A 26238-nucleotide genomic window follows, 5' to 3' on the forward strand; every position below is an offset into this window, starting at 1 on the left:
ATCCGTAAGGGTCTTATTCGAGAGAGCATGAGTCCATGTGCTGTACCAGCTCTATTAACTCCAAAGAAAGATGGGAGTTGGCGCATGTGTGTCGACAGCCGAGCCATCAATAAAATCACCATAAAATACAGGTTTCCTATACCACGGTTGGACGATATGCTGGACATGCTAGAGGGTGCAAAAATATTTTCTAAATTGGACTTAAGGAACGGCTACCATCAGATTCGAATACGGTCGAGTGATGAGTGGAAAACAACCTTTAAGACCAAGGAAGGATTATATGAATGGATGGTCATGCCCTTCGGTCTTTCGAATGCGCCTAGCACATTTATGAGATTGATGAACCAAGTTCTGAAACCTTTCATTGGGCGGTTCGTTGTGGTTTACTTCGATGATATTTTGATATACAGTCAAGACGAAACCACCCATATGGAACACCTCAAGAAGGTCCTTCAAGTGCTCACTAAAAATAAACTGTACCTCAATTTAAAAAAGTGCAGCTTCATGACTGATAGCCTATTGTTTTTGGGTTTTGTCGTCACATCCACGGGCATTCGGGTGGATGAGGAAAAGGTGAAGGCAATCAGAGAATGGCCGGTTCCTACAAATATTCACGAAGTGCGAAGTTTTCATGGACTGGCGACATTCTATCGTCGGTTTGTGAAAAATTTCAGTACCATTGTGTCACCAATCACAGATTGCATGAAGAAAGGGCAGTTTCAGTGGACTGACGAAGCCGACAGGAGCTTTGCCGAAATCAAGCGCAGATTATCCACGACCCCGGTTCTTGTACTTCCCAACTTCGACAAACTGTTTGAAGTCGAATGTGATGCCTCATATGTCGGAATTGGGAGAGTTTTGTCTCAAGAAGGTAGGCCGGTAGCCTTCTACAGTGAGAAACTTATCGATGCACGCAAAAAGTGGTCTACATATGAGATCTAGTTATATGCGGTGGTCCAGGCACTGTGACACTGGCGACATTATTTGATTCAGAGGGAATTCATACTTTACACGGACCATCAAGCTCTCAAATTCATTAATAGTCAAGCTAACATTAACCGTGTGCATGCTAGATGGATCTCATTTTTGCAGGAATTCACATTCGTACTAAAACATAAGTCAGGGCAACAGAACAAGGTAGCTGATGCACTGAGTCGCCGTGCAACTTTGTTAGTCACTATGAGCAATGAGGTTGTCGGGTTCGAGCGCCTCAAAGACATATATGCCGATGACGACGACTTCAAGGACGCATGGGTTAGATGCCAAGAAGGTCACCCCGGTGACTTACATATGCAAGACGGGTTCCTTTTCAAGGAAAATCGACTGTGCATCCCAAACAGTTCGCTAAGGGAACAGATAATCCAAGAGCTACATGGAGGTGGCCTCAGTGGACACCTTGGGCGAGACAAGACGCGAGCTCTTGTGGAAGAACGGTATTACTGGCCGCAATTGGTACGTGATGTGAGAAAGACTATCCAACGTTGTTATATTTGTCAGACTTCCATGAGGCAATCTCATAATATGGGCCTCTGCACTCCGTTACTCGTGCTTGGTGGCTCTTGGGTGGATTTATTTATGGACTTCATGTTTAGTCTCCCATGAATACAACACGGCATGGATTCGGTGTTCATTGTAGTATATCGTTTCTCCAAGATGACACACTTTATTCCATGAAAGAAGACTCTTGATATAACACACGTGATGAATCTATTCTTCAGAGAAGTTATGCGGCTACACAGGGCTTCCAAGATTATTACTTCTGATCGTGACATGAAGTTCATTAACCACTTTTAGCGAACTTCGTGGACTCGATTCGATACACGACTTCAGTTCAATAGCGCCAACCACTCATAAACTGACGAAAAAAATGAGGTTGTGAATCGCACGTTGGGAAACCTCCTTCGATGTATTTCAGGAGAAAAACCGAAGCAGTGGGATTTGGCCTTGTCTCAAGCGGAGTTTGCATTCAACAACATGGTGAACCGCTCGACAGGAAAATTCCCGTTCCAGGTTATTTATGGACGAGTACCTCGCCACACACTAGACTTGGTCCCTCTGCCCAAGTTTCCAGGCATGAGCATTGCAGCGGAACATATGGCTGACAAGATCATGGGCATTCATGCTGAAGTACAAACCAAGCTACATGCCTCGAACGAAAAATACAAGGAGCAAGCCGACAAGCATCGGCGACAAAAAGTGTTCGAGGTGGGTGACCAAGTAATGGTCCATCTGCGCAAAGAACGATTTCCGACCGGAACGTACAACAAGTTGAAGAATAAAAAGATTGGACCGGTACCAATTATCCGAAAGATCAATGACAACGCTTATGTTGTTGATCTTCCAGATGACATGGCAATCTCACGGACTTTCAACGTCGCGGACCTGACCGAGTATCATGAACCAGCGCAGGATGAGAACTCGAGGACGAGTTCTTTTGAAGTGGAGGGGACTGATGTAGAGCGGGTCGCGGACAGTTTCATGGCCAAGATGGATCAGAAAAGGCCCGGTCGACGACAGAAGTGATCCGGACCATCGGACCTTAGATCGGGCGTATCTCGCAATCCGGAATGAGTTAGCTGACGTAAAATATATGATTTTGGGGTAGAACGAGCTACTTTAGCCAACCAACCCCGCTACGCCGGGTTGCGCAGCCCGGAATTGTGAAAAACCCCTTGATTGACGGTTGTTTTCCTGTTTTAATTTCGTTTTTACTATAAATAGTAAGTTTTAGTTTGATTATAACTCTTCATCCGTTGGGCTTTAGGAGTTGCGCCCAACGTGAAAAGAGCTTAGAATAATTAGGGGAACGGTTTGGTGAAGCCAAATAGGACACTTACTATTTTTGGCCGAAAACCTTGCGCACTAGTAGACATCACGACCGTCTATAAATAGTAAGTTTACTATTTATAGTAAGTCGCGGATTCTAGGAGTTTGAGTTGTAGTTTGATTATGATTTCTTTCCCATTGCTTGATACCCTTATTTAAAGGGTTGTAAACTCGTTTTTAACAATTCATCAATCAATTTCGAATTTATTAGAATTTATTTCTATTTTCTGCTTTCTTTCCTCGTGGATTCGAGAAGTCAAATGAGGCAGATCCAATGCTTGAGTAGACCACACGCCATAGAAATCTGCGGGGACAATGAGACCAACTGTTGAAACCTTCTGTGGGCCCCACTTGATGTTTATTTTCCATCCAACCTGTTCATAAGGTCACACAGACCTGAATGAAGGGAAAACACAAATATCAGCTTGATTCAAAATTTCTGTGCCCTGAAGAAGTTTTCAATGGTACAAGTTCAATTCCCACTGCTTTCTGTGTTGTGGCCCGCTTGAGCTTCGTATCTGTCTCAGTTTTGAGCCCATCTCTAAAATAATCTAGCAAAATGGATGAACTGTATGGATATAAAACATACGTCATGCTGGGACCCAACAGAAGTTGGTGACGTCAACAAACCATGCAATCCGATTCCATTTCCCCCGGGCATCCATACGGCCCTTCCGAGGAGCGGCTTGTATAAGTGGCATATGCTATCTGTTTCCTTGCCGCCGTACCATATGATAGCCATGTCCTTACTTAAGAAGAAAATATTATAATGAAGGTTCCACGTAGCTCAATTACGGAAATGCTACCTACGAATTGGCCATTACAGCTATGCATGTCTGAGTCGAGGAAACCACGAAAGAAGAAAAGACACGACGGTCGTGGATACAGGAAATAGTATAAGAGGATGTCATCCCATGTTTAAAAAAAAAACGAAGAGGAAGAAGATGTCCAGGTTCGTTCGTGGACAAGCCATCCACCGTATCAACTTCTTTCGTCCTCTATCCAGACAAGTACGGCTGGTATTCCCAAGTTGGAGCTAGCTAATGTACCATCAAGCTACGACGAACTTTTGTTAAATGGACGCTGATTAGTTGGTGTTGCCAACATCACGTGTGTTGATGAGTTGGGCGCTGTCGGGCTAACGTGATTTATGCGTTTTATATCCACGCTGTCCATCCATTTTTCCAGCTTATTTTAGGGCATGAATTAAAAAATGAAGAAGATATGGGCCCACTTTGATGTATGAATTCTATATCAATATTGTCCATCGTTTTTTCTTCCAGATTATTTTAAGCATGGAGTTGAAAACTGAAAGCAGTGGACCATACTATAAAAAATAGTAGTGATTGAGCGCTCTACTATTAAAAACTTTCTAAGGCACGACATAAAGTTTATATGCCATCTATGTGGTTGATAAGGTCACAAAAACTTAGATGATGGGAAAAAAATAATTCACCTTCCTATAAAACTTTTGAGCTCATGATCAATAACCACCTTTTCTTATTGTATGGTCCACGTGAGATTTGAGTTTTCTTAATTTTTGGGATCATGTTCTAAAATGATTTGGCGAGTAAGATGGGATACATACATCAAGGTGGGTCCACGGTAAGAGCCCAAATCTTGGCCGAGTCTGAGGCTACATATAATCCGCTCCCTTGCTAAATTGGGCACTTTTATGGTTACTTTTGATCTTTGAGATCGGGCGGCTCATGAAGTGGGTTGAATGGATGGATGGCCATGCATAAATACCATAGATTGAACTACACGCCTGTCCATCTTGTGATTTATTTATTTATTTATTTGAGGGCTGATCATTTTGTTCTCTCTTTTGTACCGTCCGTTTGTAGGTCACTGATCAGGTGGCTATGATCGTCCAAGCAGTTCCATTGTCCTATGTAGTCTATCCATTGTGGGTAACACCCGATAAGTGGTATGGATCTTCGATGGTTATGCCACATGTACGAATTAAGTGCAATGCATCGGATAAAGAAGTTGGTGGCGGTGCACCAGATAAATCTTGTAGTATCTTACAAGTACGGAAACCAGGGGACAGATGCCACTCGTGCTCATATGTTCTGTAGCAACGGAGAAGACTGACTGGTGAAGATGAAGATGTGCCCACCTACTCATATCAGAGAGGAAATCAGGTTCTGCTCACCTTCAAACATATAACTTGCTTACGCAGATAATTTCCTGCATGTGGGGCCATTAGTATGTGATCCGAACCATTAATCTATAGGGACACACGCTAGATTAGGGATGCTTTGGAATTTTCCAGATCGATGGATCCTAATCTTTTGGGATTTGGCCTTTTTTTTCCTTACAATTTGGACATTGTCGTACTTCTCTCTTAACCGCCTATTACACCAGTAGAAGGCTTGGACTGTCCATGTTTAGTGTGTGCAGGCCTGCGGAATGGATAATTCGGCTTGATCCAAACTGGTAACTTTGACCCCAAGCACCTAAATACCCATATATGTTCTTACAATGAACATGTATGACCGCATTTTGAGAAAATCGGTCACTTTTTGATACTGTTTGGCCCCTCACTATGCTTTTGGACACTTCTCAAATCCGACTTTTGAATGCCAATCGGCTACTTAGTTTACTTTTGAATACCTCTCAATTGCTCTGTGTCTTGTTATCCTGCTACCTGTGATTATGTAAAAATCACTCTAAATATTCTTAAATATCTTTAGTATGCTATGTCTTTTCTTCACTATAGCATGTATCCATCTTTGTTTGATTACTTTAGAAATTGTTAGAAATAGAGTACAATATTACCCTCCATATCATCTCGCCTTTGGTTGAAAAGGTGAAGGCAATATTAATTCATTGTTTAGCATAATAAATATGATTGCTTGGTTGGGCAAAAACATCATTTTCACTCATCTTGGTTGAACTTGACCATCTTAATCAAAAAATATCAAAATCGACCATCTTGATTGAAAAATGGAAAATTCGGCCATCTTGATTAAGAAATGGCAAATCCAACCATCTTAGTCGAACTCGGGCATCTTGATTGAGAGACAGTAAATTTGGCCGTCTTGATCGAAGTCGGCTATCTTCATTAAGAAACGGTAAATCCGATCGTCTTGGTCGAATTCATCTGTCTTAATCGAGAGACAACAAATTCGGCCGTCTTGGTCGAAGACAACTATCTTAATCGAAAAACGACAAATTCGGCCATGACAATGGAGAATGTTAGTCAATCTATTTCGAATAAGGCTTATGGTTGATCGATTTAGTGATACGGCTAAGAGCTTGGCCTGCTACTTCATGTACCATTTGAATAATTTGGTCGCAATTCAAACGGCGAGATTCGGCCATTGGAGGTGGTTCATGACCTACCTGATTTTGTCTTCTATTATATGGTGGATTCCCAAGGAAGGGCTACCCTCTATAGGTATATCCTGGTTTCCTTATTCAGAAATAACATTCCTAACCTCCCATTACAGTCGTCTAAACTTGGTAGGTTGCGAAAGATTCCGTAGTTCCTATACTGAAAGAGGCGTATTCTGTTGAAGAAGAGGTACTCGTAGTGTTGAATGCGGTGTTGGTACCACAAGTTATACCAGTGGTGTCGGTGCTAAATTTTTGACAAAACTAGTATCGACCTATTGTCGAGGTGCCACAGGTGTTTTTTCGACAAAGAGAGTCATTATCTGATTCATGTTTTTAGCATTATTGGCTATCTATCTACCTAATGTTTCAACTTAAACTTGTGACTGTTTAGCGATATGCTGAATTCCTCTTTGCATATCAAACATTTCTGTCGATAAAATCTTAAGAAGCTCAACCTAAGATGAGGATACCCTATCCACGTTTAATGAAAATGGTACTGGATTCTATAGCAAACCTAACCACTTAGGTGCATGATGAACCTGTCTTTGGTTCATGATTTCTTAAAAGAAATGTACCAGTAATCACTGTCCCACTGAGTGTGTAAAAAATTGTTGATTTTTGTACGGTTTTAATCCGTAGCTAAAACCTACTTAATCCGTAGCTAAAACATACATTCCACCATTAGAGATTGATGGTGCTTAAGGGGCTCCATGGGGCCCATTGGAATATATGTGTTTTATCTAAGCCGCCCCTAAATTCTGATATATAATTTCAGTGGATGCGCCCAAAAAGTAGGTAGATTAAAAGTCTAAGTGGACCACACCATAAGAAAGAATAAAAAATAAATTTCTATCGTTAATATTTTATGTGGTCCGATTACGGCTTTGATCTAACCCATTTTTTGGATCAACCCTTAAAATGATCTTTTAAAATAAATGGATGGAGTAGATAAATAACATTAATCACGGTGGGCCCCACAAGATCTAAGATTAAGGACTTAGAAGTGTCGTCCGTCAACCCCCCCCCCCCCCCAAAAAAAAAAAAATCCCGCGCGCGACCCAAATCTCTCTCTCGCGCGCCTACCCCTCTCCCAAAACCCACTCTCTCGCGCCCGTGCCTCTCCTAAAACCCAAACTCTCTCTCTCGTGCCCCATGTTTCCCAACCTCTCTCTCTCGCTAGGGTTTTCAAAACCCCCTTTCGCTGCAAACTCGTCGTTGATATGTGATCACACCATGTGCTAGGGTTTTCGAAACCCCTTTCATCTTATCCTCGTCACCACCTCGTCTCCTCCACCAGTCGTAGTCCCTGTGACCACAAATTTCGTCCGCAGCCACCGTCCATACTCCACCAGCGTCGCCACCTCCACCGATCGACTCCAACATTTGCCCCATCGAGAGCTCAATTCAGAGTTTTAGCTGATTTTTCTTGTTTCAAATCAAGGGTTTTCTGTTTTAGAATATCTTTTCTTTTTCCCTTTTCATATTATATAATTTCTTTTTACTTTTAGCCATTTTTCCCCGTTCGATTCGATGGGGATGGTGATTTTTTGATGAAGTTAAAAATTTCCGTGTAGTTGTTCTACATGATGGGGAATTTAGCCTGTGCAGAGTGCACATGCTAGTTATCTTGTTCCCCCAGTGGACCCCGCCGCGAAGCTGCAGCCGTGGGATGCTCCTACTGATCCATAATGGGAGGGTGTAAGAGAATGTTGTCAGCTGAGGATATTAGAAGGGAAAATGCTCAACTCATTTCTAGGTTTTGGTTTCACCCTGTCCGGAGAAGCCAGAAACATGAGATTTCTCTTCTAATTTCTAATTCTCATTTGTTTTTACCTTCCTCATGATGCATTTTTTTTTGCTATGGAACATAGGTGACTGGACTACTACCTGATGCAGTCGGTACTACTTGCAATCAACATCTTGAGAAAGTACTTGGAACAGATCATGCAAGCATTCTACGTGTTCCATTCAGAATGGAGAAGGGAATTCTCAAGACTTATATGGAGGTTAATCGTTAATTAGAAATCTTAGTTTTTGTCAGTTTAATCTAATCTTTTATAGATATCAAGCTTCTACATTTGATATGCAGGCCCCAATCTGCATTTGAAAAGAATGTTAACGTTATATTTATGAATGCTTCTAATCAAACTTGCTGAAATTACAATACCAATTGAAAGTAGCAAGGAATCTAGCTAATCTCTAATCAATATGCAGTTTGCTGGTAATGAGAATGGCATCACTGCATTTCAGATGGAAGGTCAAGACAAATTAAATCAACAGAACTCAGTTTCTTCAGGAGATGCTTTGTTTCTTGTCCATTGGAAAGACAGGTTTTTAAATGTCAAGTTTTTTGTCATGTTGATTCAGGTTTTTAATTTTAATTTTAATTTTATTTTGTTGTTGAAGCATGTATGTTTCTATTGCCACTTGTATGCAGGTTTCTATTGCCACTTGTATGTTTCTGTTGCCACTTGTTTAATATTGCAAGTAAAGGTTCTAATGATTTGGTAGTGGGCCCATCCTCTAAAGGAATCCGCCAATCAGCCCTTTGGATTAGGACTTCTGTTCCGTACTCTTTTCTTTAATTTAGTTGCTTTTGTTGCTTGCTCAAAAAAAAAAAAAAAAAGTCGTGTCTATCTGCAATGCATGTATTAGGTGAAATGCTCTGTCGATCAATGATGAGTTTTTTTTAAGGCTGGTGGGTCTAGTTAGTAGAAAGGTGCCATAGAGAACCACCTATTGCTTAGAGAAGCCAGCCTTTTGTCTCCTGGTCTATTCATCATGCGAGTCTCATCCTAGGGGAAAATATCTGTGTACCTACATGTTTGTAATGGTCTAGTAATAGTATTGTAACCTGAGTAGTTTTTTGCTAACAAACATGGGCCTTTCCTACTGTCTAATATGCTTTTAAAGTTTTGCATTGACATGTATCTCAACCATGAATGATGAATGCTCTCAGTCTAGTTGGTCTCTCTCTTTTGACACAGTAGTACAGAACTTCGACAGCTGTAGCAGCTACACTGACCATTATTTTGAGAGAAAAAATGTGCAAGTTGTCATATTACAAAACATGGCATAGTGTTTACTCTTATAATCATCTTATAATAGAATTAGCGAATGGAATTTGTCAATTTCTTTCCCATAATGTGACTTGTTTTTTGTTCATGTTACAACGTTTACCTAATCTGAACCTATCATCTGGTAGGTTCTCTAGTTTCTACCTTGGATGGGCCATGTCCCAAAATCATTTCATTGGAGTTTTGGGGAAGAAAGTGGATGGTTATCAGAAGTCAACTGAAGTTAATTTGACTTCCCATTTTCACCCTTCAAAATCCTTCAATCTAAGGATTACATTGTCCAATTGGCCACAGGATATGGTATATGGCCCATCCCATGTGCTAGTTATGTGTATTCTTTTCCCGCTTTGCGGGCTTTATAATAAATTGTTGTTTCCTCTTTAAAAAAAGGCATTGGATTAAACCCTGGATCACTCACACACACCACACCGTCTGTCTGCTCATCTAACTAGTGGGAGATATCTAACACACTACATTTTCTTTTTGGTTGGATGTTTCCTTTAGCCATTCTTAACGCCTGATTTATTGCACATGCTATTTTTTGAGTGCAAGTATCTTGTTCCTGCTGACTTAACTGTGGGGAAATTTGTTTACGTGATTCGAAAGAGTATGAATCTGACCCATGAGAAGGCCATTTTCTTCTTTGTGAAGAATATTTTGCCACCCACTGGTAAGGAATTTGAGACAAATTTCATTACTTCCATGATGCTCCATTTGGATGCACCGAGTGTATTGGATTAGGATCAGATTAGGAAACATTCACATAATGTTTGAATATTGGATAGACTGTAAAATGATCTGGCAAAATGGATGGACAGAGTGGTATAAACCCATACATCACAGTGGGCTCCACAGAGCCCCTGCTTGGACCAAGTCTATCTAGGCAGGGGCTGGATGCAATCCATTTCCACCTCCAAGGGCCCGGTCTCAGATTGTACGTCCCAAAACTCTCCAGCATTGGAGGATTGAAGCCGTTCAACTTTTGGCCTCTTTATCTTTGAATTTCCCAATGACAACAAACTGTAGGAATGGCCTAGTGGATCTTGGGTCTAGAATCGGATTACTAACTGTACAGACGAAATATATGATCCTAGACCTTAGGATATGGCTAAAACATGTGCAGGGGAAATGATACTTTGAGATGACAGGCCCAGCATGGAAAGGCCATTTGCAGGCCAAATGGAAGGGTTGAGATTTCTCCATAAGGGAGTATTTAGGGAATGGACGCGAAATGTGTCCTACCCCAGCTGACAACGTACAGGCAAATTTATGGGGGACACTGTGACCTATCTGTTTATTCAAGCTGTACATCCCTTTTCTCATATCATTTTAAGGTATGAGATCAAAAATAGGCAGATCCAAACAGACATTAGCATGCTACTTCGAGAACATTGACATTATGGCTGGTAATGGGGCGGGCTAGAGCTAGGCAAAATTGATCTTTTGAATAGGCCTGGCTGTTTATTTCAAAATCCAATGCTGAACCAGCCCCAGTTGATATTTAGCGGAAAAGACTTAGTTTTCTCTTCTCTCTTATGAGTTGGGTGGTTTTGTTTGTTGTTTCACAAATTAGAAACAAAAGAATGCATCTATGATCCTCCTTTTTATCTATTGGATCTTATCTTGATTCAACTATTTTAATTTTGATTTTCTCTGTATTAAGTATTGCAAGGAGACATTTTATGATGTTTCCCTTTTTTGTTGATCTTTATTACAGACTAGAGGACAAGACTGCCTTTCTTATCTGCTTTCTGTTATACATATATATGCATATTTATATTGTTTATTCTTTATGATTTGCAGCTTCGCCATTTCTGTGATGCGTGGTCAAATTTAGCTAGTGCATATATGAGGAAAGGAAGACTTAATGAGCCAGCCTGGTGTTGTCACCAGGCTCTTGCATTGAACCCTCGCTTGGTGAATCCCTGTTTTGTTTTATCATTTAGTTTCCTTCTTTTGTTGTAGATGCATTGAAATTACTATTTGCAGATCTTCCCCTTATTGGCAGGTTGATGCTCATAGCAACCTTGGTAATCTGATGAAGGCACAAAGGCTTAGTACAAGAAGTCACAGTGGATTTGATACATTATTTTCATTAGATGTTCTTAAAGACTCGAAATTGCGCTGATTAGAAGCTCATAACCATCTGTCTATCGCCTGTTTTGAAATGTTGAGAAAAGGTTAGAGAAACCTGTCAGATTTAACAGTAATTTTTTCTAGACATGGGTCCCACTTGCAACTTAGACTAAGGAACTATAGGGTATTTTATTTAATGGATTTTTTTGGATGCTTATTACAAAAAAAGGACCTTATGAAGCAGTGTTTTGGGTCTTACTCTCACTTGTCATTTGTCATTTGTCCATCTTATATCAATTTTTACTTCATGAATAACCTCAAATGGTTTCTTTTTTACAGTTTGTCAGAAAATGCATATGTTCTTGTGGTAGAGGTATTGAAGAAAATGCATATATTCTGTAGGCATTAAGCTCCCTTGTTGCTTCACTACTTGAGAAAGAAAAGGATCTTCAACTTCTCTCTGACTGGTCCAATTCCTCCTGCTTTGGGTAATTTGACCATGCTTAAAATTTTGTATTTTTTTTATAAATCAGATTTCAGGTACAATTCCTACAGAATTATGGAATCTCAAGAATTTGGTTGAGTTGACATTGCAACGAAACAATCTGACTGGTCTGATTCCTCATGCTTCGAGTAATTTGAGAAACCTTAAATTGTTGTTGGTCCGATTCCTCCTCCAGGTAAGCTTGCAACAGTAATTTGTTTATAACTGCAGGTATTTGTGTGGCTTTTTGGGTTATTAATAAAATTCCATCATTCAAAAAAATGACACAACTCTGTAAATATCTAGGATGATTATAGCTGAAATGAGGATGTTCAGATAGATTAGTGGCAAGATGAGGAGTTTGTTCCTTGTAGGATTTTACAGCTGTGTAAAACTTCTAAGTCTCATGGTGGATGTGGTTACCATATGCTAGTTGTTGTCATTTATGCTGCTTTTGATTCTTGATTCACTTTGTAGTTATTCTGCTTTTGAAGAAGTTCTCCCACATGCTCCAACATTGATGACTGATGTGTTCGGCAATTATGTTATTCAAAAGGTATGATTTTTCTGGAAAAACAATCATTGGTTTCCTTCCATTTTTTTTTCTTTTCTTTTCCCCGTAAAGATACCTTCCATTCTTTTTCCCCTATTCATCTGCCCTCCTTTATCTTTTTTTAAAAGGCTGTGGGCTGGTGATCTGGTAGTCTCTATATTCATTCTCATGTTGGTCGTATGAACTCGTTCGCCTATGATATAAAAATTCTCGGTTATTGTTTGTCTTTGCAGTTTTTGGAGCATGGAAGCCCTGCGCAGAGAAAAGAACTAGCAAATCAGCTTGCTGGCCGCATTCAACCTTTGAGCCTTCAGATGTATGGGTGCCGGGTAATTCAAAAAGTATTATTATGGGTCATTTGTTGGGTGGGGCTTGGCATGTACTGTTTTCTTCTTTCTACAGACAAATAGTTCTTGGCAGCTGGCTTTTGGACTGTCCTATATACTACTCAACATTGATCAGTGCACACACTGTATGCTAGACAACTCAATATTTATGTGGATACCAACGACTAATTTGGATTCAATTTGAGTTTTCAGGGCCCTACACAATTCAATCTGGCTAATCCACGCTTACACATGTTGCCCTTTTTAATGGACGGTATCTGCTTGATTTTATTATTATTATTATTATAGTTGTTGTGGGATGCAAATATGCTCTGCTTGAATTCATGATGGGAGCTGATTACTTGGGTTTTACCAATCAAAGGGTAGGTGTTAATGTAGATGGACAACATTCTTATGATCTCAGACTAGTTTGAGATCTGTGACTAAGACTCACTAACACAACATGGGCACCATATACAGACCAATGTTTCAAAAATTGAACCATAGGGGCCAACCCATTTCATAAGTAGGAAGAAAATCAGGTGCAATAGAAATGCTTGTTTTGGTTGATGGCAGGAAGATGTGAACCTAATGCATGAGAATTAGTTTGAGTTAAGAAACACTTTGTAAGATGTCTCATCTAGAGTGCATCCCGTTTTTAGTTGTGTTTGGACTGAGCGTTGCGGCCCATGTGTTGGAAATGTACGTGCTTGTATTTGTAGATCTTGTTTAATTAATATTACTTCAAATCTGTACATATACATGAGTGCAAAGACTTCTATGATATGCTTCATGCATTTGTCAAATCATTGTAGTTGTCCGATCAGTGTGATTTGGGTGCTATGGTGTATCCATGATTGGGTCCACAGAATAATCTGGGTCACCATGTGCAATCTGTATTGCACTTTATATTGCTGCCTTGCTGGTTGTATAATAGGTAATTTGCGATATGGATGCATACTTCTAGCTAACATGTCTGGATCTTTTTCTTGGAAGTGTATCTAAATGGTGCATAGGTAGCAGTCGTAAATATTTTTTTGTTTATAGTCTAAATTTGGTTTTTTGTCTAATTAGCTAGCAATCAAAGGCCTCAAATGTATTTTTTTAAATAACTTGTTAGGCATCAAATGGTTTTTACTAAATCTATTTCATCACTATAGCCTTGTCCCAGCTATTAGGGGCAGCCCGGGCAGGATTCCATGAAAATCTATTTGTTGATCAAATTCCATTGCTGAATGCATTGGGTAGTTTGTTGTTCTCTTAACATTAGCCCACTTCTGATTTTTATTTTTTTCTATCTGAGAATGATTTAGTATTGCACATCAGCTCAACAGATCTATGTTGTAATTACAGTTATCTATAATAATAATAATTTGTTCATTATAATGCATTTATAATAGTTATCATTGTGGTTACAATTATTCATTATGTGACAGGTTTTTCATTCATCTTTAAGTTTTTATTAATTCATTAAGAATAAAAAAGAAAATGGTTATACATTATGCACTTCTTTCACTTTGTCTTTATTTCCCCCAATGGTCACTCCGATTTATGAATGCCATGACTATTTGTAGGATGATGGAATATACGAAGCTGTTGCAGGAAGTGACTTTGTCATTACTAGAGTTACATTTCGAGACAACTCTTCAAATGTCTACATAAATGACCGTGGAAGTAATTGTCACGCCCCAAACCCAAATCGGATTCACAAAATTCCTGATTGCCAACCGACGACCTCCGTAGTACCCCATTCTTGGCTCCCATCGTCCATAAGCCATTTTCCGATCTTGGGATCCTACAAGGAGGAATTTTTTTTTGTACATTTAACTCGTAATAAGCACAACCACAAGATTACCCAATTCACAAAAGCAACATCAACATCACATATCCACTAATATAATCATTGGAGTACAATGCTGAAAGGGAAATATAAAAAAAATAATCAAGAATCAAGCTCCAGAAGATCACTGCACACTCCAAGCTCAACACTACTGCAATCTAACCTCACCTGCACGCATCTATCGTGCATAAGCTTGTAAAAAGCTTAGAGGGTGGTGTGGGTGTGTGCATAAGGTATGTGCTAAGTATTCAATACAATGTCATCATCATACAAGACCGAAATACCGGTGATCCATAAATCGTACAATATCGAATAAACGGATATACGAACAAGATCATGAATTATCGAGGTAGCAGAAATACTAACAAGAGTAGGAATTATCAGAGTAAATAGAAATATTGACAAAGTCATAAATCACACGATAATAGAGTAAGCAAAAATATTGGTAAGTGCATAAATTATACAATATTAAAATGCACAATACAAATCAGGTATGCAAATGAAGAGTTGTAGAGAGCCAAATATCGATGCAGAGGATGCAATGCAATATACATTCCTAATAAGTAAAATGAATAGCGTTAACCATACCATATGCTGCGGATGTAATGCAACATGCGGTGCAAATGGAATGACCATCCTTGGAGTGTGAAGTCGAGATCATAGTACGTAATATTGCAGGCTATGGAGTCCATCACAAGGGACTTCTATCCAAACCAATCTCATACCTAAATTTGGATAGTCAGACTCAATGTGGTAAACTCCTGATCTCAGGTTAGTCGCGCGCCCTAACTGAAATCCTGGCCATTGCGAAGGCACACGTAACAAATAGTTACGCACCACCAACCCGAGTGGATAGTGGATGAATGAATGTATGAATGAGTATGCAACTCCTGCTCACTAAATCCACATATCAGTACAGTTCATCTCTGGGATCATCACTGGGATTTTGTACACTCCAAATGGCACTGCCGCTCTCCTAGCCGCACAGTCCTAGTGAGCATAAGAAACCTCACTATCCGTCTGCCCGATAGTTTGCTAATACCTATCCGGCACGTCGATAGCGGACCCATTCACGAGCTGGTCAAACTCAGCCTAGTATTGCTCCCTATCCTTGGGCGGGTAAGGCCACACCTCTCCCAACCGACCACGACACAGTGGGAGACGCGGCCTCTTGGAATTCGGCACTTAGGAGCTTAGTATCCACTCGGTCTAGACATCAGGGCGTCTCCTGGCCACAGAGGTTTAGGGATTTTCACCCGGGAACATCTATGGCGCCCGTATGCTAGAACCAAACATTTTTGATGTCCCATTTGGCCATCCACGATATGCCTGTGGAGGCTACGACCTTGATGTCGCTAGGGCGTGCAGTAATCATAATGCGAGATGCATGAGTCATACAATCCAGTCATGCATCAATTCTACGCATACCGCGCGCTCATGTGAGATAACCTTCGCCTATCAGGGAGTCTCATAACAACATGCTCAATGACATATGCAATGATCAACCACATCTCATAACAAACATGCAGATGATGCGTATGGGCATGTATCATGATGCTATGCTGTCACATACTCATAATCGGTATCAACAACCGGCATCGACAATCGACCTCGACAATGTGGACATTTAACCAACATTGCCCCCAAGGAATGGCCCACATAGATCCTAACATATAGTGGACCCATGACCTCACACAAGGGCCAAATATAGAACACCATGGGCCTTACTCAAGAGCTTAATACATATCACGATAGGCTTCTCACATGGGCCTCATATACATCACAATGGACTCCATCGCCTGAACCTCAAATGCATCACAATGGACCTCAACTACGGATCGCATATACATCTATAGGTCTCGACAATCGGCCTCGACAATCAAAATCGGCCTCGACAATCAAAATCGATAATCGACCTTGATCGATAATCAGTCTCGATCGATATTCTGCAATCGGTCAAGATAGATCAAAATCGATAATCGACCTCGATCGATAATCAGCCTCGATCGATAATCAACAATCGGCCACAACAAATCGAAATCGAATCGACCTCGATCGATAATCACCTCGATCGACAATCAACAATCAGTTATAAATCCGAATCGGTAATCGGCCTCGATCGACAATCAACAATCGATCGCGACAAATCGAATCGGTAATCGGCCTCGATTAATAATCGCCTTGATCGGTATTAGGCAATCGCCAAGACGAATCAGAATCGATAATCGGCCTCCATCGATAATCAATCTCGATCGATATTCAGCAATCGACTAAGACAATCGATAATCAACCTCGATCGACAATCAACAATCAGTTGCGATAAATCACTGAATCGACCTCGATCGATAATCACCAAATCGATAATCAACAATCGGCATGACAAATCGAATCAGTAATTGGCCTCGATCGATAATCAGCCTCGATCGACAATCAATAATCAGTTGCGATAAATTAGAATCGGTAATCGACCTCGATCAATAATCAGCCTCGATCAGTATTAGGCAATCGGCCGATCAAGGCCTAAGGGAATGTCACAGAGTGGACATCTAATCAATATTACTCCAAACGAGTGGCCCACATAGGGCCAAACATATAGTAGGCCCATGACCTTACACAATGGTCTCATAAATCAAGTGGGTCGCATCACATGGGCCTAATGCACATCGCTATGGGCCGCATCATATGAGCCAGAAATACATCTCGATGGGCCTCATCACATGATCAGGAATATTTCACAATGGCCTCACTAAATGGGTCGAAAACACATCTCAATGGGCGGCGACGTATGGGCCGAGTATATATCACAATGGACCACGACCCATGGGCCGCAACCCGTGGGCCTCAAATACAAGTGGGCCACATTAATGGGGCCCATATATAAACCTCAGGTGGGCCCTACTCATGGGCTTCAAATACATAATATGTTGGCCCTACCCATGGGTCTTATACGCATCAAATGGGTCATGTGTCATGGGCCCAATACATGTCACAATAGGCCTTGCATCAATGGGCCGCACTAATGGGCCTCGTACACATCAAGTGGGTTGTATCAAATGAGCAGCACTAATGGGCCTCGACCCATGAGCCCTGATATATATCATAATGGGGTGCCTACCCTAGATGGCGTGGATAAAAATACATCAAAGTGGGCCTGACAAATGGGCCACAAAATACATCAAAGTGGGCCCGACAAATGGGCCACAAAATCCATCAAAGTAGGCCTCATAACATGGTCATACGTACATCAAATGGGCCACACCAATGGGCCCTATGTATATCAAATGGGCCACACTCAAATATAAGTGGTGATAATGATTTCCACTACTAAAATTTCTAAGGCCCGCCATAACATTTATTTCCCATCTAATCTAATCATAAGGTCTCAAGATTTCAAAGATAGCCGTTCAATCCTCACCATGCACTATGGTCCACTTGATAAATAAATTTGTATTATTTTCATCCTAAACCTAAAAATCATTTTCCAAAAATGGTTGGACGGTTGGATGAAACACATGCATCGTGGTGAGTCCCATAGGGATGGAAGGCATAGATAAGTCACATATTCTGTTATGGAGGTCCACAATTGTGGACACAACACATACATAAATGGGTCTTAAGTAAGACCCACCAAAATGTTTATTTTCCACCCATCCTAGGGTCCAACATACTGTCCATCCAAACTGGGGCCAACATGATGTTTATTTTCCATCCAAACTGGTCTGGTGACAGGGTCACATGGGCCTAGGGCCCGCTATAATATTTATTTGCATCCAACCTGGGCCACTGTAATATTTATTTGCATCGAACCTGTTGATAAGGTCATATAGACCTGGGGCCCACTACAATATTTATTTATTTATTATTATTATTATTATTATTTTAACCTGTTGATAGGGTCACATGACATTGGGATCCACTACAACATTTACCTGCATCCAATCCGTTGATAAAGTCACATGGGCCAGGGCCCATTGCAATGTTTACTTGCCATACAACCTCTTTATAAGGTCACATGGACTGAGCCACTGTAATGTTTATTTGTCCACCAAACTTTTCGTACGGTTATGTGGTCCTGGGGTCCCTGTGGTGTGGTTCACAAATCCAGTCCACCCATTATGTGTGTCCCACCTGGCTGAGGGTCCAGACCAAGTTTTAGCCTCATCCAAATTTCAGGTAGGCCTCACCAAGTGATTTTATATGTTTTGGCACGTCTTCACATGATTTTAAATGGTGTGGCCCACCTGAGTGCACTATACAGATGATTTTTGGGGTGGCCTCCTGGTTCGAGGAGACCCATCAAATGCATGGAGTGGATGTTCGAAACGCATCACGGTGGGGCCCACAGCTGGACTCGTGAGGCCCAGCCCGCTGGCCGTCCGCCAGCCGCAGGCAGCGTCTACTGCGTTCTGACAGCAGCAGCGCTGCTACTGCATGTTGTGCTTTTTTTAAAAAGGTTTTTCTACAGTTTTTAGTAGATGGGGCCCACCTCAGACAAATCCGATCCAGCCATTGAATTTCATAGCTCGAGACAGACTCATCGAGTCCAATATGTAGCGTGTTGTGGCAGAAAAAAGCATCAAGGTGGGTTTTAACGGTTAACCCCACTATTCCCTATGGTATGGCCCGATCGATTATCGGATTAACTCCATTTTCTGGCTCAACGCCTAAAATGAGCTGGGGAGTGGAGTTGATGGTGTGGATTAGACCGATACATTAAGGTGGGGCCTGTATAGGCAGCCCTTCCCAAAAGCCTTAAATTTTATTTATTTTTGGTTGCTGTGTGAACCACGTCTAGCGTCCCTTGATGACGCTGGACGGATGAAGTGAATATGTAAATTCTTTAAGGTGGGTCCCATGTGGACGTGGCCCACTTGACAGGATCAACTTGATATTTGTGCTTTCCCATCACCCACAAGATAGGGCCCACATAGCTTGGACGGCCATGGGGTCCATTTGATGGACAAATAGACGTCACATCTTATTGAGTGGGCCATAAAATAAAGGAAGAAGAGAGAGAGAGAGACAGAGAGAGAAAGAGAGAGAGAGAGAGAGAGAGAGAGAGAGAGAGAGAGAGAGAGAGAGAGAGAGAAGGAGAATCACCCACCTTACTCTTCTTCTTCCCATATACTCCAATGCCTCTAGGAAGCTCTATTAATGGTGAAGATGACGATCTAAAAGTTGGATTGGTGGGGATATAAGGTGGGAGATGGTTGGACGTCCATGGTTTTTGCCAAGGAGAATGAGGAAGAAAGAGTGCGGGAGAGAGATAGGAGAGAGAGAGAGGTGAAGGTTTCTAGGCAATTAATGATTTTGACTTTTGGGGAAAAGGGGAAGGGGTGGTTGCTTGTAAGGGGTTATGGCTAGGGTAGGGTAGGGTGATGTCACCCCTACGGTGACATCATAGTAATTATTTTTTTTCTATAGAAGTACAACAATAAGGGTAGGTGGGTCCCACGATCAAGTGATCAATGACCTAGATAATGCACGGGCCGGATCTCATAATCTGAGCGTCGTATTGACGCACAAGACGCGTCGTCGGAACCGCGGCGACGATGACATAGGTCTCGTTTTGAGTTAACTCGGGTTTAGAGGATGTGACTCAAGAGCGTGCGCCAATGCTATCTACACGTTGCGGGTCGTCGGAATTCGACCGGAGGACCGTGAAAGTTTATGGAATGATACGGCTAGGATACGGGTCTTACAGTAATGTTCACAATCACTGAGAAATTGAAAGGAAAAGGAGTGGACATGGACAATAATCGATTTTTGATTCTTCAGGTGGGTGATGGGTTGGTGAAAAAGGCCTATTTACTTGTTAAAAAATATCATACCGTCAAAATATATCTTCTCTTTCAATTCTTTAGCATTGAAATTTCAAGGTAAAGTCGAGCAAATTTCTAATGAAGCCAAAGATTTGTATTTTTAACATTATTGTATTGTAATTGTAATTGATTGTAATGGAATGAATGAATGATTGTAATGGAATGAATGAATGATTATCCAAGTGGTAATTGAATGAACAAATGATTATATATATTTTTAATGTAAAAAATAGCTATGGATATTGACCGTAGTCGATAATCTGACAGCTATAGTCATTATTAAATTTGGCATATTGCTACGGACTTTTAGCTACAAATAATATCCGTAGCTCTTTATACTTGTCGGTACAGATATAATTGCTACGGATTATATCCGTAGTTGTTGTAACCTATAGCTACGGATTAAATCCATAGCTATAGGTTCTAGACCTATTGTTACAGCACCCACAGCTATGGTCGTGCTCCGGACTAGAACCGTAGCTATACTTAGGTGCATGATGAACCTGTCTTTGGTTCATGATTTCTTAAAAGAAATGTACCAGTAATCACTGTCCCACTGAGTGTGTAAAAAATTGTTGATTTTTGTACGATCGATGTAAAAATGAATATTTATGATAACTAAGTAAATTTGTAGTCCCATTGGGTGTGCGAAAATTGTTGGCGGTCGATTTGTTTTCTTTCACGTGTAGTGTGTGAGAGCATGCCAGAATCAATAAAGTGAATTAATCCAAACCGATCAACTTTATCCCCAAGCACCGAAATAAGTAGATATGTCCAATATGAATGTATATGACCAGATTTTAAGAAGATCGATCGCTTACTTAGCCACTTGTAAGATTTTATAATGATCATACGATAATCGAATGGTGGGGTTCTTCCTCCGAATGTGGTTTGTGCTTTATGCTTTGCCTTCTACAAGAAAGAACTTTTCAGAATACCAGTGCAATCAAATAAAAGAAAAAACTCACAATTAGTCATTAAGAGTGACTGTAAGAATGCGTATCTTGAAAGAATTGTATAATATTGGATAATAGATAAATCCAACGTATGAGCGTAGATTTAGATTACAACTAAAGACTATAGCTAAGAAGATAAGATATGATAAAATATAGATTTGTTTTGATTGATTGTGTGTTCGATTTGATTTTTTAAATTGTTGGGTTCTTTCCTCTGTAGATTTTCTTTCTTATTTATAAATTTTTGTTGTACAACTTATTCTTTTAAATACTTCTTCCATTGCTCCAACATTTACAATAGTCGAAAAGCATATTTTTAGATTTTTTCCTGACAGTTTCTCTTCTCTCGATCAAGTTCTACTTTGGTCACTAATCATTCATTGGCCTCACATTAGCTATATTGTTTTCGTCGGTCATCTAATGATGTGTAGTATTAATTATTCTAAATGTTCTCTGTTTAATATAGCGGCCGAACCATTGCAACATGGTTTTTCAGATCTTTCTGTCTTTCTTAATATATTTTTCTGTCCGTTTTACTTTTGAATGCTTCTCGGCCGCTTTTTTCACTTCCAGATACTTTTGGGGCGCTCATTCCGCTTTTGAACACCTCTTGACCACTTGGTATGCTTTTGGACACCTTTTGGCCTTGCCTTCCGGATACCTCTCGGCCACTTAATTTGTTTTTGAATATCTCTTAGCGGCTTTCTATCTTATCATCCTATCGGCTGTAATTAATATTGTAAAAAGCACTTTATTTTAAGTATTTTCAAAAATCTCTAGCACATTATATATTTTACTTGCTATAACAACACACGTGTATACTCCTATTAGGAACGGCCAGAAATAATAGGTTACAACATGTCCAATCTAGAATATTTCAATGAAGATCCTAATTATGGCGAGGGACGTCTAATCAGCGGTTTGTTTCATCAACCATGCGACCAAAATGTAGAAGATCCTGTGCATTAGTCTACGATTTGATGATGAGCAGGACACTTCTTACATAAGGAATACTAAATACAGTATTCACGCAAGAAGAAAGGGGCTTTGCATCACATGTGCCAATGTGGCACATTCATGCAAGATCTAGGCCATCCATCAGGAAGAGTTTGCTAAGGGAATGTGCTAACCTAATGCAGACCAGGCTATTCATTATTTTGCTTGGTACTAGTATGAAATGAATGGACATTTACGAACAGATGACTAATGGTCCCTATTCAACGTTCACCTGTTTCCTACGTAATTGGTGAAATGCCCTAATACAGTGCAAGAGGACGGCAACGGTGCAACACACTTGATAAACGGCGGATCTCACACATTTGAAATGATGTCCTGGTGCTTCCCGATTTGCCAGTTAATGCATTTAAAGAATTTTTGCTGGGGAATCCACACCGTCGATCTGAAGGAACGGACAGTGGATGAGTAGTATCCAAAAAAAAAAAAAACAAAAAAAAAAAAATCCTACACCAGGTGATTTGTAAACGGGGAATTAGTAACTTAAAATAAACTGTTATATATATGAAGAAAACACATCGGCTATCCGATATAGATGGTATGGTAGAAGATGCTTTTCGTGCATTTCCAGACATGTCTTAGTAATGGTCTAGATCAGAGAAAAGTGGACCCAACTTACACAAAAAATAGATGCATGACACCTCACTTTCGGATGCGTTAAGACCTTGTACTTCATCGCCTCAACGCATGAAGATCACCTGAGACTATATCACCCAATCCATTGGACTATATGCTACAGTCCACACAGCGAATACATTCCCACGTTTCAAGTATGTGAGACATCCAATCAGTCCAATAAGTTGGTCTATCATGGTGATTATCATATGAAAAAAATCAACGATATCCACTCATTGAGTGGACCACACGTTTATGTTGATATTTATCAATAGGTAGAATTTGTTTTCTATAGTGTCGCACCATGAGTAGATAAAGATGATTTTTTATTTGAAAGATATTCATGGTGTGGCCAACCTATTGGAAGGGTTGGATGTCATATGCACTAAGTAGATTGGGAGTTATCCAATAGCGGATCGTACCTTGCATTCCAACGGCTTGGACTTGAGACCTTCCCATTTGCATGTTTACTTCTGGTGTTTTTAATTGATAGATGGTCCACTGGATAAGTTAATAGTGCTTGTACATGCATCGGGACACTTGGACAGCAAACTTGTCAATCCGGACTGTCCATTGCGTTCGGCATGCACTTCGTGGCTTGCAACCTGAAATTCACACTGGTATGATGTTCCGATCCATCCATGAGTTGTCCCTTTCTTTTATTTATTTATATATTTTTTTATTTTTTAGCCACCCATTTCCCAAACCATGGAGAGATGGTGAGGTTTGTCTAATCCAAGTGTTTCTTCGAAACAAAAAGCTACCCATGGTGGCCCAACAAATCAATGGCTCAAATTATTTGATCTGATGGTTAATTAGAAGCGTCCACCGGTAAGATATAACTAGTGGACTCAGATTAGGTGGTGTTACCGACACCATGCCCAACAGCAGCGTGTTGATGTATTGGGCACGGTGAGGCCCAACATGATGCATATGTTTTATATCCCTGCCGTCCATCCATTTTTCCATATCATTTTAGGGTTTGAAACAAAAAATGAAGTAGATACAAAGCTTAAGTCGACCACACTACTGGAAAAATTGGGGATAATGATAACTACCGTTGAAACTTTTGTAGGGTTCACGGTAATGTTTATTTGTCATCCAACCCATTGATAAGGTTAATCCGACCTTGACGAAAAAAAAATAAATCTGACCTTGATGAAGAGAAAATACTAATGTCGGCTTGATTCAAAACTTTTGTGGCCCCGAAGAAGTTTTTAATGGTAGGCGTTCAATCACAACTGTTTCCTTTGATGTGGTCCAGTTGACCTTCGGATCTGCTTTTGTTTTGAATTCATGCCCTAAAATGAGGTAGAAAACGGAGAATTCATGCCCTAAAATGAGGTAGAAAACGGATGGACGGCGTGGATATAAAGAACATAGGGCCCAAGAGCCCAACACATGTTTTTTTTTTTTTTAAGGGTTAGCTTGTTAGTACACACCCATGTCCGTACACACACTCCATGTTAGCCACCCCCGCTAGGGATCGATACCAAGACCTCAAGTGTTGAAACGAGGTATCTCCACCTCAAGAGCCCAACACATTGACACACCACCGATGTGCCCGAAGTTGTACGCCAAAAGCTATTTTACTAAAGTTGGAAATGAACGCAAGTGAACTTTCACACTCAGTTACTCCTTCCCTGTCAAAATGTCACACGTGTGGATATCTGGTCCGTGCAAATGTTGGGCCACAACAGTTTCTGTAATATAGTTTAATGTTCTTAAATAATGATATGTAGGTAGTCTATTAGAGAGACAAGGCGGCATACCACTCGTGCACATATTTCATGTTCCACTAACCACAAGATTTATAAGATCTCTCCCTTAATTTAATAGATTATGGGCATTAATGAAAATTAACGTGGCCCAACACAACAGACGGTCCACACGGGCATCACATGCAAATACATCTCCTTGTAGCCTTGACATGAAGCCAAGATTCCTTATGTCTCCAATCGAACTTGTACGGAAAATGATCTTATATAAGAGCTTCTTATGGAGGAGGAGAAATCATCTCAATCTTCCTTTCTTTGAATTGTAATTGTAATTAGCATTTTTGGGCCATCTTGATCAACGGCAAGATGGTCAGCTCATCTACGGCGGCCACGATGAAGAGTCCTAACCATGTCCGCTCAACCAGCTTGCCTTCCAGGTCGCATCCCCTCGCTCAGAGAGTCGAGGAACAGCTCGGCAAATTAAGAGCTTGGAACACACTCTCATCATCGTCATCATCATCATCATCGTCGTCGTCCGTCCATCCAACATCCGAGATGTTATGTGAAAGCTTGAATGGCCTCGTTGACTTGTATGATTGCGTTGGGGATTTGCTCGAATTGCCACTCACCCAACAAGCATTGGTCCATCATCGGCACCAGAAATGGGCCGAAGAAGCATTGGATGGATGTCTTCGAATGTTGGATGTGCGTGGCAGCGCCGGAGATGTTTTCATGAAGATGAAGGAACATGTCCAAGACCTACAATCAGCTCTTCGCAGAAGAGAACCTGGTGTTGGAAGCAAGGTCTCGACTTTCCTCTCTTCCAAACGGAAGATGAAGAAAGATATAAAAAAATGCCTTAAAGCATCGAAGAGAACAGAAAACCAATCCACTCTCTTTCCTCTCTTGGGCGATAATCAACATCTTGGGGTGGTTATTCATGTCCTCAGAGAAGTAAGGTCGATCACCATCTCCGTCTTCGAAACCATTTCATCCTTCATGTTAGTGTCAAGGCCAAAAATTACATTGGTTGGAAGGTCCGTGGTCTCAAAATGGATGGGCATGCAGCGAGTAGCATGTGAAGGAGAAGCGAAGAAAATGAGTGAAATGGAGAGGGTTGATGCCACTCTCTACTCCCTTCACAGCAGCAATGTATGCAAGGATATCGATGCCGAGAGCATGCAAATTGCACAAAAACAGTTGGAAGGATTGGAACTAAGCATCCAGAGTCTTCAAGATGGATTGGATTGTTTGTTTAGGCATTTGATTAAAACCCGAGTCTCCCTCCTCAATATATTTAACCACTAGTCAATCTAAATCCAGTCCTCGACTAAAATCTTCATCTTTATTTTTTATTGGCGTCCATGGTTTTTTGTCAATGGAATTGCCAATGGACTTAGATCATTGTACTTGAATACATGCACCATGCAATCTCAATCAAAATCAATATAAATAGCTTATACAAACATTGTTTCTTTTCCTTTTTTTTTTTTTTTTTCATCTGTTTGCGATTATCTGGTATAACGGATCGGTTGATGCAATGTATTCATACACGAGATTGAGTTTCGGTGGTACAAAATTTTGAT

General features: G+C 40.6%; 1 protein-coding gene and 1 long non-coding RNA gene across 8 annotated transcripts; both read left to right on the forward strand.

The window, feature by feature from the left end:
• The first annotated feature begins 11042 nt into the window (after positions 1-11042).
• Positions 11043-14027, forward strand: LOC131243284 (uncharacterized). Of its 7 annotated transcripts, none has more exons than XR_009169986.1 (6): positions 11064-11314; positions 11664-11697; positions 11858-12004; positions 12286-12364; positions 12595-12702; positions 12901-14024. It is a non-coding gene; the product is annotated as an uncharacterized LOC131243284 (long non-coding RNA). The 7 variants fall into 7 exon arrangements; XR_009169991.1 differs by lacking the exon at positions 11858-12004 and having other exon boundaries at positions 11105-11165; positions 11257-11314; positions 11664-11812; positions 12005-12364; positions 12901-14027; XR_009169988.1 differs by having other exon boundaries at positions 11151-11165; positions 11257-11314; positions 11858-12364; positions 12901-14026.
• A 10959-nt stretch (positions 14028-24986) lies between these two features.
• Positions 24987-25960, forward strand: LOC131244189 (uncharacterized). The gene has a single exon (XM_058243835.1). It carries the CDS (start codon positions 25019-25021, stop codon positions 25958-25960), a length of 942 nt encoding a protein of 313 aa, XP_058099818.1. The 5' UTR covers positions 24987-25018.
• The last annotated feature ends 278 nt before the right edge of the window (positions 25961-26238 follow it).

This window comes from Magnolia sinica, chromosome 4, assembly GCF_029962835.1.
Source record: "Magnolia sinica isolate HGM2019 chromosome 4, MsV1, whole genome shotgun sequence".
NCBI lineage: Eukaryota > Viridiplantae > Streptophyta > Magnoliopsida > Magnoliales > Magnoliaceae > Magnolia > Magnolia sinica.